The sequence below is a fragment of the Sus scrofa genome, chromosome 6 (assembly GCF_054392235.1).
Source record: "Sus scrofa isolate SSC_HxYL_T2T_F1_AM1 chromosome 6, Sscrofa_HxYL_maternal_Yorkshire_Landrace_v2.0, whole genome shotgun sequence".
Classification (NCBI taxonomy): Eukaryota; Metazoa; Chordata; class Mammalia; order Artiodactyla; family Suidae; genus Sus; species Sus scrofa.
The window spans coordinates 13,860,852-13,873,191 of record NC_139388.1 but is presented as its reverse complement, the minus strand read 5'-3'; the positions used below and the strand labels follow the sequence as shown (position 1 = coordinate 13,873,191).

Here is a 12,340-nt window from a genome sequence, read left to right as displayed (position 1 = left end):
CGGGAGCGGCCCAAGAAATAGCAAAAAAATAAAAATAAAAAAATAAAATTAGTCTACTGAAATACAACCCTCTTCTTTATAGAGCACACACGGAATCTGACAAGGTTTCTTCTGTTCTGCTGAGAATCTGCACTCTCAAGAGTCTAGAAACAGCAGAACCAAGAAAGGCTGCTGATAGGGCCGCTCACCTCGGATTCCAGCTCGGTGAGGTTGCCGACTATATCTCTGCACTCTACAGCCAAGTCGTCCAGATGATCCTGGAGGCACTCAAGCTCCTGCAATACAAAGGCGATCCCTCAGCATTTGTCAATTCTATAAAAGATCAGGGGAAGCTGAGATACCAGGGTCTCCTTCCTCTTCAGTGGTTCTCCTTTTCTTTTCTTTTTAAAATGACTTCACTGAACAGAATGCTAAAGCTTTATTTGATTCCCCAAACTAGATTTCTTGAAAAGATAATTATTTGATGTAATAGGGTGGTTAGGAGGGTCACGGGGGTACAACAGCCATGTAAATCCTCCAGAAGGTCAAATTGATAAGTCCAACAAGAATCAATGTTCAGGTGCCCTCAGAGTCTAAAAATCTTATCAGTCCTTTACTCCATTCTGCTAACACCCTGCTAAGCCGCATTTCGATAATGATCACTGGATAAAAAAAATTCACAATAAAAGACAGCATATTTTAAGACTATTCATGGGCAAAGTAGGTTGGGACCCAGGACCTAAAACACAGGAGCAGAGCTGAGAGCTCCTGCAAATCAAATCAGGGATTTCAGGCCTAGCCCACACAAAAGGATCCTCTGAGGGAAACTGCATAGCAAGTAAACACACTAGGGTATGAGTATGTAAAAGCAACCTTGCCTGGGCTTCGGAAACTGAGCAGGAGTTACCTGCAACATCAATTACTATTGCTTTTAGAGAGTTACAGGATTGTGTTTTGTTTTGCTTTGTTTTTTAATCTTTGGCAGCCCCACGGCCTAGAGAGTGCCTGGGCCAGGGATTGAACCCACATTCCAACACTGATGCGCCACAGTGGTAACTCCTAGAGTTTGAGGTTTTAAGTTTTACATTAGCTGACTTTCCCAAAGCACATAAACAGTTATTTCTCAGCAAAGGGCTCTGTTAATGGATCAAGTTTAACTTACTGACTGTTCTGCAAGAATCTCTCTGTTTGGGAATGAGAATGGGAAGGGAGGGGAAGGATTGTAGGAATTATAGAAAGGCGAGAAAGGGAGCTGGGAAGGGGACTCCTAAAGGAAAACGCATAAAATTTGGGGGAGTAGATAAGCTGAACTATAGGCATTTTCTATAAATAAACTTGTCAGAACTGCAGTAGGCCCAGGAAAGAGACTCCTGAAAATGATTCCCAGGCCTAACAGATCTGAGTAAGCAGTCATGTTGCTTTTTAAAAACGTCCAATTCCTGTATAGGTGACTTTTTATTAGTTTAATCCCAGAGGGTGTTTTGGAGTGGTGCAAAGGGAACTGCAAAACCTGAATTCATGCCTCATTCTCGTATTAATGGGGCTTTAAACAAGTAGCTATTCCTCACTGCTTGGCTCCCTACCTTAAGAAAGAAGTCAAGCTACCTTCCCATTTAATTTGCTTGAATGCAGTAACATAACTTTTTTTTTTAACTAGGCACAAAATCCCAGGGAGCCATTCATAGCATGCACATAATTCCGGGGCTGCTCCTTCTCGGCACTTTCCTATAAGGAGAGGTTATAATATAATGGAACAAACGCCTGCCTAGGATCAGACCTGAGGTCTGAGTATGAAAGTCAATACACTTCACGTCTCTGAGCCTCAACTATATCAACTATTAAACGGGAAAAATAATTGGATTGCTCCATCTCTTGCAGGGTGGTTGTAGGGCAAGCACACTATGTGTGCATGTCAGTATTTACATATCTCTGTATATATTTATGCCCTGCATTCCCACAAAAGGACTTAATGTGGTTTATAAAATTGAGAAAAAGGCAAGATAAAATAAAAAACGAGGGAAAAAGAGAAAAGGCAAATATGTTAAGGAAAATGGGATGAAGCCAGTAGTAAGTTAGTACACAAAATGCCTACCAGAAAATCTTACACACTTGCTCAAGGCTTTTTAACTAGCTGTGTTAAAAAAATCAGTCTCTCTGGGTCTTAGTTTTCTGGCTTGAAGCTCTTTAAGAAGCAACACAAAGAGGGAAAACAATCGATTACAAAATCTGGTAACCAAAACATAAAAACAAACAAACCGCTTAGGAAAAGTATAATTATAGAGACCAAAGAACATTTTCCTCACGATTTTTATAGAGAGAACAGTGAATAATATAACAAACCGTGTCTGTGAGGTTGATGGAGACGGATTTTACGGCGTGTGTACTCCACAGAAAGTGTTACTCATGAACATTATTGCTACTGGACAAGAAATAGGCAGCTTTATCACCTACCTGCCCAGTCTCTGTTTTTTCGCTGCACCATTTCCCCAGATCAATCAGGCACTTATCCTGAAGGGCAGGATCCAGCTTCACATCCATGGCTCGCTGATGAAGAATCCTCTGGACCTCAGCTCGGCACTCCCGTGAGAGCTATGTGAAAAAATAAGCAAAATGCTTCAAAGATACCAAAGAAACAAAAAGACACTAGATAAAGTAAATCTATTGCCAGGAAACTAACAAATAACTTTATAGTTTTTTTGTTTTTGTTTTTGTTTTTGTTTTTTTGTCTTTTTAGAGCCACACGTGTGGCATATGGAGGTTCCGAGGCTAGGGGTCTAATCAGATCCTTTAACCCACTGCATCGGGCCAGGAATTGAACCTGTGCCTCCAAAGCAACCCAATTCACTGCAGTTGGATTTCTAAACCACTGTACCACAGGGAAACTCCATATCCTTCAATTAAAAAGTGAACTGGGGAGTTCCCGTCATAGCTTAGTGGTAATGAACCTGACTAGCATCCATGAGGACGCAGGTTTGATTCCAGGCCTCACTCCACCGTTTAAGGATCCAGTACTGCCTTGGGGTGTGATGTAGGTCACAGACGCAGCTCAGATCTGGTGCTGCTCTGGCTGTGGCCGGCAGCTACAGCTCTCTAGTCTGGGAACCTCCATATGCCGTGGGTGTGGCCCTAAAAAGACAAAAAGACTAAAAAAAGAATAAATACTTGGGTAAGAAGAAATGAGTTCAGATTTACCCAAACTCAGAACAAGCAGGTGACAAATTACTACAGGTCAGAACCAGACTCTTTCTAGGTAAGTTGGTAATTGGCAGGTGAAACAGATGAAAACTAGTATTTTTGGAAAAGTTGTGAGCAAGACGTCACTGACAGGTACAGTCAGTCTCTCCTCCTAAAAGAGCCAACGCATCTGGGGCAGGGCGGGGGGGATATTGAGGAGGTCTTGGAGGGGTTTAGAAAGTAACCGCTAATGGACATGGCGTTTTCCTTCTGGAGACACGGAAATATTTTGGAAATAGAGGTGGTAGCTGCACAACTCTGTCAATATACTAAATGCTACTGAATTTTTCATTCTAGAATGACTAAATTTATGTTATGTAAATTTCACACTTTTTTTTTCTTTTTAGGGTCACACTTGCGGCATATGGAAATTCCTGGGCTAGGGGTCAAATTGGAGCTGCAGCTACCAGCCCACACCAGAGCCACAGCAACACCAGATCTAAGCCACATCTGGGATCTACACTGTAGTTTGCTGCAATACCAGATCCTTAACCTATTGAGTGAGGCCAGGGATCAAACCCACATCCCCAGAGAGACTAGTTGGGTTCTTAACCTGCTAAGCCACAATGAGAACTCCTCATCTCAATTTTTAAAAGAAGCAGATTTTTTAAGAGGACAGCATACCAGACTCCAACCTTTTCTTTATTTACAGGCCAAGGAACCTCTTACTACAGTGACTACCAAGATACCAGGTTTTAGGAGCTTCTGGGATTAACGACAGGCTCATTACATGAAGAAAAAAGTAACAATAAATGCCCATATTTTCCTACAAAGCAATATAAAAGCTGAGTTAAGACTGAAGTAACTACAGCAGACTTTTTTTTTTTTTTTTTTGCTATTTAGGGCTGCACCCGCGGCACATGGAGGTTCCTAGGCTACAGGTCCAATCAGAGCTGTTGCTGCCTGCCTATGCCAGAGTCGCAGCAATGCCAGATCAGAGCCGTGTCTGCGACCTACACTACAGCTGACAGCAACGCTGGATCCTCAGCCCACTGAGCAAGGCCAGGAATTGAACCTGCAACCTCATGGTTCCTAGTCAGATTCGTTTCTGCTGTGCCATAACGGGAACTCCTACAATAGACATTTCTTTCTGTTTGAGTCTCCTCATTCTGAATTGTAAAGAGACTTTTGCATTAAGCTCAGAAGGGGTATTTGTAAACATGCATGTGAAATAATACCATCTCTATATTTTGTAATAAATGCAGGGCTGAAATGCAGTAGAGTGTCTCAGAAGGCTTAAAAAGGCCACTCTAGACAGCAAGCAGCATGCCAGGGTGGCACCAGAAGGCTGCAAATACTGCCAGAAAGCCAAGCATACACAAACATCCCGACAAGAGGAAGCACTCAGGCAGACAAATACCAAGAGCCTTGGGTGTGGAGGTTTCAGCTCCAATCAGTGTACTGTCGGAGAGGCCTCATCAATACAGGCATTATGGGTTCTGCTGCCAAGGGCAGAAGCATAAAGGCCATTTACATCCTGGCTAAGAGCTTCTAATGGATCTTTAAAGCTACATAAAGTTAGTGTAGAAGAATCTGTGTACTTGTGATTTAGATTTTGACAATTTAAAGAAAAACTGGCAATGTCCTGACTCACTTCGTTAAAACATAAAATCAGGAAGGGTTCCCATCTTGGTGTAGTGGAAACAAATCCGACTAGGAACCATGAGGTTGCGGGTTCAGTCCTGGCTTTGCTCAGTGGGTTAAGGATCTGGCATTGCCGTGAGCTGTGGTGTAGGCTGCAGATGCAGCTCAGATGTGGTGCTGCTGAGGCTCTGGGGTAGGCCGGCAGCTGCAGCTCCGATTAGACCCCTAGCCCGGAACCTCCATATGCCGCCGGTGTGGCCCTTAAAGGACAAAAGACAAAACCCCCCCAAAAAAACCCATAAAATCAGATAGAAAGAAGCTGTCAGGACAACTCCACGTACACTCAGTGAATGAAGTGGTTTCTAGTAGTGTAGCAACCCCCTCCCCACCAGATACACCAACAAAGCTTTCCTAGGATGATGGAAATCACAATTTGCAGCAAATTAATTAAACACAGGACAACAGGAAGGAATGAAGTTAATACTGAGTGCATACCCTCCTGCCCTGTTCCTCGGTGCGGTAGGCATGTCTGTATAAGCAAGAGAACACAGCTCCAGGAGGCATAAGTTCACTGGTTTCATTCCAGCCGTGGGTGTGGCAAAGGCGAGACGCATCTCCCTGGCATTTGCGGTATAAGACAGGATCCAGCCTATAGGGTTAGAATTAAAAGATAACCACTCTTATTATAGCTTGCCTCCCAACACATGCTAAGGGTTTCTGCAAGGTGCTGGTGTAGCCAGTGACCATCCCTGTAGAGTAACGGAGATAGCAGGTAACAAGCAGAAGTATAGTTCTGAATTTTGTTCTGTGTGAACACACGGTGGTCTATCTGTACAAGTCTATTATACCTTAAAACAAAAGATTTAAGTTCTAGATTTAAGTCAAAGATTGTATCTTGGCTGTATAAGGCACACGACACTACGAGACTTGAACACACCCTGGCTGAAATGAGACAACAACGGTCAGAGCTATCACCAGGCACTTTGCAACATCTGCCCAACAGTTTTTCTAAGTGTGACTACAATTCAATCCTGCCTGATATACTAGATTCAATAAGATCAGGAAAGGACAAGATAAACAGACTTTCTTACTCGTTTCTTTTTTTTTTTCTTCTCACTTCTAATGATTTTTATTTTTTGTTATAGTTGGTTTACAGGGTTCTGTCAATTTCTACATACAGCAAAGTGACCCAGTCACACACATACATACTTTCTTTTTCTCACATTATCCCCCATCACGTTCCATCAAAAGTGACTAGATATAGTTCCCTGTGCTACACAGCAGGATCTCATTGCTTATCCACTCCAAATGCAAAGTTTGCATCTATTAACCCCAGACTCCCAGTCAAGTTCCTTTCTAGTAATACTGTTCCTGTTCTTTTTCCCACACAAGTTAAGGCAGTTATACATTTAGTTTACCTGGACCTACTTATCAATTAAAAACACCTCCTGATGTTTGGCTTTGACCCTGGAGACAGTGGATTAGGCAATGAGTCTGTTGCATCTCCAAATTAGACCAATAGATACTTAATTCTGTCCACATTATTATATCAACTTTGGGGGAGGACTATTTAATGGGAGGAAAAAGGGCTAATATTTAATAAGGAGATTTAAAGACTGTAGGGCATCTTTGTTTGGCTGTGTCTGCAGCATGTGGAAGTTACTGGGCCAGGGAGCTAATCTGTGCCACAGCAGTGACAACGCCAGATCCTAAACCACTAGGCTACCACGGAACTCCAAGCATCTTTTGATCATGGGTGAAGGAATTACAGAAGAGGAAGAAACATGATTTTTTAAGGCAGTTAATTCCGTGAACTCTTTGTTATTATGGTTTACACAGTCTGAGTAAGCACAGGGAAACGCCCACCCAGGTTTCTGAAGTCCTTTCCAGAACTAATTTGAGGGAACAGAATTAGAAACATATTGAATCTTCAAGTAATCTCTTTCCAGTGCAGTACATGGTAAAATATATATTAAGCACCAGAAAAACTAATGATCAAAGTACAGCGGCTTAAAACAACTGAATCAGGAAGCAGCTGAACTTGGAAGGCAGGAGGAGAAGCCTGGTCCGGAGGTGGGGAGGGAGAAGGAGACCCGGAAAGACGGTGGGGGCGCAGCCCATGAACGACAGTTACTCTGACCCTAATAGAGATGCTTCTCTTTCATCTACTCCCTCTTTTTTTTCTGGCTAATGGGATGAGAAGAGAACCAAGTTGTCACTTATTGAGAAGTGCCTCTTACGACAGAATAAATTCAATAACTTTGAAGAGTTAAAGAAATAAAGCAAATTCCCATACCCAGGACAAGTCCATAAAAATAAAATGCACAACTATCTTCTTAGAGATGTAAGTGTGGATGCTTCTGCTGCCCCACATGTGCCCAAGTTCTTTCTAGAACGATGTCTGTGGTATCAGAAACTATTTCAATGTAAGAGTTAACGGGGACACTTAGGGACAGAACTGCAGGGCTTGTTGCTGCTCTTTGATACTGTTTTGAAAGCAACAAAGGTTTGTCTGGAGATCAGAGGGTCAGCTATCCAAGAACTTAACAAAAACACATTCCTACTGATTATTTTTTAAAAATACAAGGGATCGTGACTACACAGGAGAACAGGCTGAGGCTTATACTTATGATGGCTTCAAAATACTCACTTCCAATCTCGGGAGATGAAATACTGCAGTTCCAGGAGTCGGTGTTCACAATCTTCTACCATTTTCTCTGTGTATAAATGTTCCATCAGGCACGAGAGGATCCTGGGCATAAAACGGGTGAAATTGTAATGAGAGACAAGAGGTTCCTAACTCTCACTCCAGTATTTCCTTGGTCTGCAGAAAAAAGCCATTTAGCTCTTTTCCTAGAGCAATCAGAGATGTACTTTCCTTAAGAATCACTCAAATTAACTCAGCCTAACAGTCACTATGCTTTCTATCAACTTCAGAGCCACGTAGCACTTAGAATTCAACTTGCACAAGATCTGGGTGCAGCTGCTTTATATTTAGCTGTTTATTATGAAAAATCTCCAACACATACAAAAGTAGAAAATCATATAATATCTATTTTCCCACTAGCTTTATCAATCTATGGCCAAGCTTGTTTTAACTCTCTACCCACCCTCCGCCCCCGTCCCACCTTGCTGATATTGTGAAGCAAATCTCAGATATCCCATAATTTTGTTTGCAAATACTTTAGCATGTTTCTCTATTATATGAAAACATAATACCATCATCCACCAATAACTTAAAAATCCTCCATATCATGCAATATCCTGTAAGCTTTCATTTTTTTCCAATTATCTCACGTCTTTTTACATGTTTGTTCAAATCAAGGACTAGAAAGGGCCCACACTTGGCATTTAATTGATGGTGCCTTAAATCTATTTAATCTGTACAGTTCCTTCCTTCCCCCCTGCTCCCTTTACAGCTGATGCAGTTATTTTTACATTAGTAAATATGCTTGCTCAGTCTTAAGTGTTTGTCTACCTCCTCCACCCTCACAGAGCTTTAAGAGCTTTTAAGGATGACGACCTTTTCTGAACCCCTTCCAGAGCATGAACAGCTGGAATGAACACATAGCAGAAGGATGAGAAACATGGGCTGCATTTGTTTTATGCAGTTGGGTACTGCCGGCTGCAGGCGATAAGAGGTTTCTGCGGAACGAGAAACCTGTTCTTACTCGCAACCTGGTTTTAAGAACTGTTTGCGCCTCCTATGGAATAAAACCAATACATGAGACTCAATGCTTTATTACAGCATTTTACAGCTTTCCTAGATCTGGGGTGTAACTTCAGAGTTCATTTTGTCTATGATCACCCTCTCCAACTACCACACTTTGTATTTTATTTCAATGATAATTAATTACTCTCTAATAATTATCAAGTAGCCAATGTATGTAAATCAATTAGGTGGACTTCTTCAGTGACCTGATGTCTAGGACTGTATATGCTCACTGTCAACAAACATCATCACATTGCTGGTCTAGGTTCTACATCACAGATGAGGCAGGCAGAGCCCAAGTCTCAAAACCAATACAAGTTTTACCAAAAGCTGGTAGGTGTTCCTGCTTAACAAAATTTCAGTTAAGTTGTTAAACTATCCAGAAGTCATCTGGGGATATGTTCCCAGTGCTACGTCGCCAAATATCACACAGTATGTGGATAAACACCGCAAACAAGATAACCTACATTGGGTCTCCAGATCTTATGTGTTTGCAGGCTGTCTGTATCACAGATTCACAAGCTTCATTCAAAGCTCTATCAATGCGATAATCTGCACCAGGGTCAGTCTCCTGAATCAGTGTTTGAAGCTGGATTTAAAAAAAATAAGGAAGAAAAGTCACTTAAACATCAGGGAAGAGCAGTGTCATCTCTTCAATCAGATTTCATTCTAGGATATCACAATGTGCTCTTTTTTTTTTTTTTTTTTTTTTTTCTTCTTCTCCTTTTTTGGCTGTGCCTGAGGCATATGGTAGGTCCTGGGCCAGGGATGGAATGTGAGCTGCAGCTGTGACCTATGCCATGGCTGTAGCAAGGCCAGATCCTTAACCTGCTGTGCCACAGTAGGAACTCTCTCACAATGTACTCTTTTTTTTAAATTTATTTATTTATTTGTTTATTTTTTTTTGTCTTTTTGCTATTTCTTGGGCCGCTCCCACGGCATATGGAGGTTCCCAGGCTAGGGGGCCCAATCGGAGCTGTAGCCACTGGCCTACTCCAGAGCCACAGCAACTCGGGATCCGAGCCACATCTGCGACCTACACCACAGCTCACGGCAACGCCGGATCGTTAACCCACTGAGCAAGGGCAGGGACCGAACCCGCAACCTCATGGTTCCTAGTCGGATTCGTTAACCACTGCGCCACGACGGGAACTCCACAATGTACTCTTAATAAGGTACTACAACTGTCACTGGCCAAGCTCAATATAGTTCTTGTCAAATATTTTCCAACTGGTTCCTCTACTTTGATTGCAAGCTTTTCCTGTTTAACTCATTTAGGGATAGCCTGCCTATTGTCTGAACCATCCGTGGGTATTTGTAAAACAAAAGGTCTTTGCAATATAAAAGCTGCCTCTTTCCTCGCATCTATTATTCACATGACTAAATCTGACACTCGGTGCCAAGCCAGAGTTGAGTGAAGAAGAGTCAAGAGAAGATATTCCCAGTTAAAGATCTAATTTGGTCTTAAGAATCTAGAACTTGGAGTTCCCTGGTGGCCTAGTGGGTTAAGAATCTGGTGTTATCACTGCTGTGACCTGCATCACTGTTGCGGCATGGGTTTGATCCCTGGCCCAGGAATTTCTGCATGCCACAGGTGCCCCTAAAAAAGCTATCTAGAATTTGAATTCTGCCTACAAAGATACTGGCATAAAACAAACATATTTCTGCTTTTATTAAAAACAGACTGCGATTCTAGTTGCAAGAAATATCAATTACAAAAAACAAGAATACAGTTTTATAATTTCCTATTTTTTCCTGTATTATCTTTTATATAACCAAGACATAAATCAGAGCTTGTTTATTACAATTTATAGAAAAATATTTGTCATTATGCAGTTGAAAATGAGGATATATTCTTCAAATTTACTTTTGCTTGGTCCACCTTCTGTCATGGAATAAAGTGAAAGCATGAGAAGATGTGCCTCAGATTCTTTTTTCCTGTTTTTGAGGAGAGAGCAGTTGGGACACAGTAGAAAAAGCTCTAACTGAAGGCTGAGAAAACCTGAGTTCTATTAACAGATCTGGCTCTGCCAGATATTCGCTCTGAGAACAAGGGCAAGGCGATTAACTTCGAAGTTCCGGTTTCTTTAACTGCAGAGGACGAACGTATAGAAGGGTACATAAGCTGCAGAGCACGTGACATGCCAAAGATCATCATTACTGCAGATGGGCAGCAGATGGTGCTTTGGGGTAGGGGTCTTAAATAAGACAAAGCAAACTTAAAAGCTACAATCCTTTTGGTTGGGGTTCCTTCCTTTTTCCAAGTGAAAGAACTGGAGCCCTTTTTGTGTCATGGATTTAGCCTCTGTTGGCGCCTTCTCTGATCCTCACACATCTGAGCTACAATCCTACAGGGGCTCACATGAAAGCACTGATCCCACCACATATTTGATTAAAGAACAAAGGTTAAAAGAAGAAATGAAGAAAGAAAGCCCTAACTTCGTCTCTCCTAAAAGAAGTCAACAACCAAGATGAGAGAAGTATGAAAGATTTCCGATATTCTGGGATGGAAGTGATTTACACCTTGGTGGCAAGGTGGAGAAGCTACAAAAACCCAGTGGTTAGTTAGCAAGAAGATTACTACTCCTGTCAAATGACAACCAACTTTAGTTAGGACATCTGCTGACAATGACAAAAATATTTACATCTTTTTCTGAGGGATATTATAAGCATCATGAGAGTCTAAAAGTTTCTCCAAGAAGTGTATCAGTTAAATAGCCAGGACTGACAGGCAAACTTTGAGAATTCTCCAGGCAGGCACCAAATTGCAGGTTCTAAAAGGAGACAATGAATGCCCTTTAGACTCTCTAGGAAGCTAACGCCTCGAGGGATCACTGCCACCCTGGAATCCAGTGACAGCAGCATGGGACATAAACACTAAGAATGTGAACTGTTAACATGATTATACATCTATTCTGCCCCTGACTGCTTAGGAAAACCTGAGAAAATGCTTCTAAGAAATGATTAGTCTAAAGATTAGACTGGGCAGTTCCCCTTGGCCCAGGAGAGACTGGGCCCAGATCTGTTCCACTGTAACTGAAAAGAATTTAAGTTCATGATCTCAGTGTATTTGGAAGAGTATATATTCATAATTAATAATAGTGTATAATATAATAATTATTCTTATGCTTCACAGTTTACTATTTGATGAAAAATCACTAAATTGAAACACCAGCAAGCAGAGAATAAAGAAAATTAATGGTCAACCACAGACAAGCATGGAAATCTACCATATCAAGAAAGAAAATTTTGAAGAAATAACTATTTCAAAACATTCCTCCATTTGACTGAGGATGGATAATGAAGTAGGAGACTAGGGAAAATTTTCTTCCTTTGGATCATCTACTCCTTCAGTTTTTGTGAGCAAAGGCTAAAGACCAAGGGTTCATAAAAAGCAAAATGAGGGAATTCCCTAGTGGTGTAGCGGTTAAGGATCTGGCATTGTCACCGCAGTGGCTCGGGGGGGGGTCCAAGCCGTGGGCTGGGAACATGTGCACTTCCCAGGTGTGGCAAAAAAGAAAAAAAGAAAAAAAAAAAAGAAGAAGAAGTGTTTGTTGCCTAATTGGCCAAACCTAATGTGGGCAAAACCACTTATTTCACGTTCTGAGGCTAACTTCTAGGTTTAGGTTTAGGAGCACTCTTCTCCTGGACAGAAAGGATGAGATGGGTGGGACTTATTTTTTCTCGAGTTGAGTCACCAGCTCTATCAACAAATAAATTTCAAAAAGCCCTGGAGGTAAACTATATGCTTCTCAATAAAGTGAAACCAATTTCTTTTTTCTGTACACCTCAGTACAAAGTGGAGCCTCAGTAAAAACAAGTTTATTCCTA

The 12,340-nt window shown here is 41.6% G+C and overlaps 1 protein-coding gene across 3 annotated transcripts in view; it reads right to left on the bottom strand.

Moving 5' to 3' along the window:
* The window catches only part of GLG1 (golgi glycoprotein 1), a 154,235-nt gene that overhangs the window by 24,105 nt on the left and 117,790 nt on the right, over positions 1-12,340 (bottom strand). For all 3 annotated transcript variants that reach the window (XR_014805455.1, XR_014805456.1, XM_005664351.4), the window contains exons 9-13: positions 8,977-9,098; positions 7,448-7,549; positions 5,293-5,446; positions 2,431-2,568; positions 189-275 (exon numbers count right to left, since the gene is read on the bottom strand). Coding sequence is in view for 1 of the 3 variants with exons in the window: in XM_005664351.4 (XP_005664408.3) it covers positions 189-275; positions 2,431-2,568; positions 5,293-5,446; positions 7,448-7,549; positions 8,977-9,098 (603 nt within the window). In the remaining 2 variants the exon portion in view is untranslated. The remainder of the gene's footprint in view (positions 1-188; positions 276-2,430; positions 2,569-5,292; positions 5,447-7,447; positions 7,550-8,976; positions 9,099-12,340) is intronic.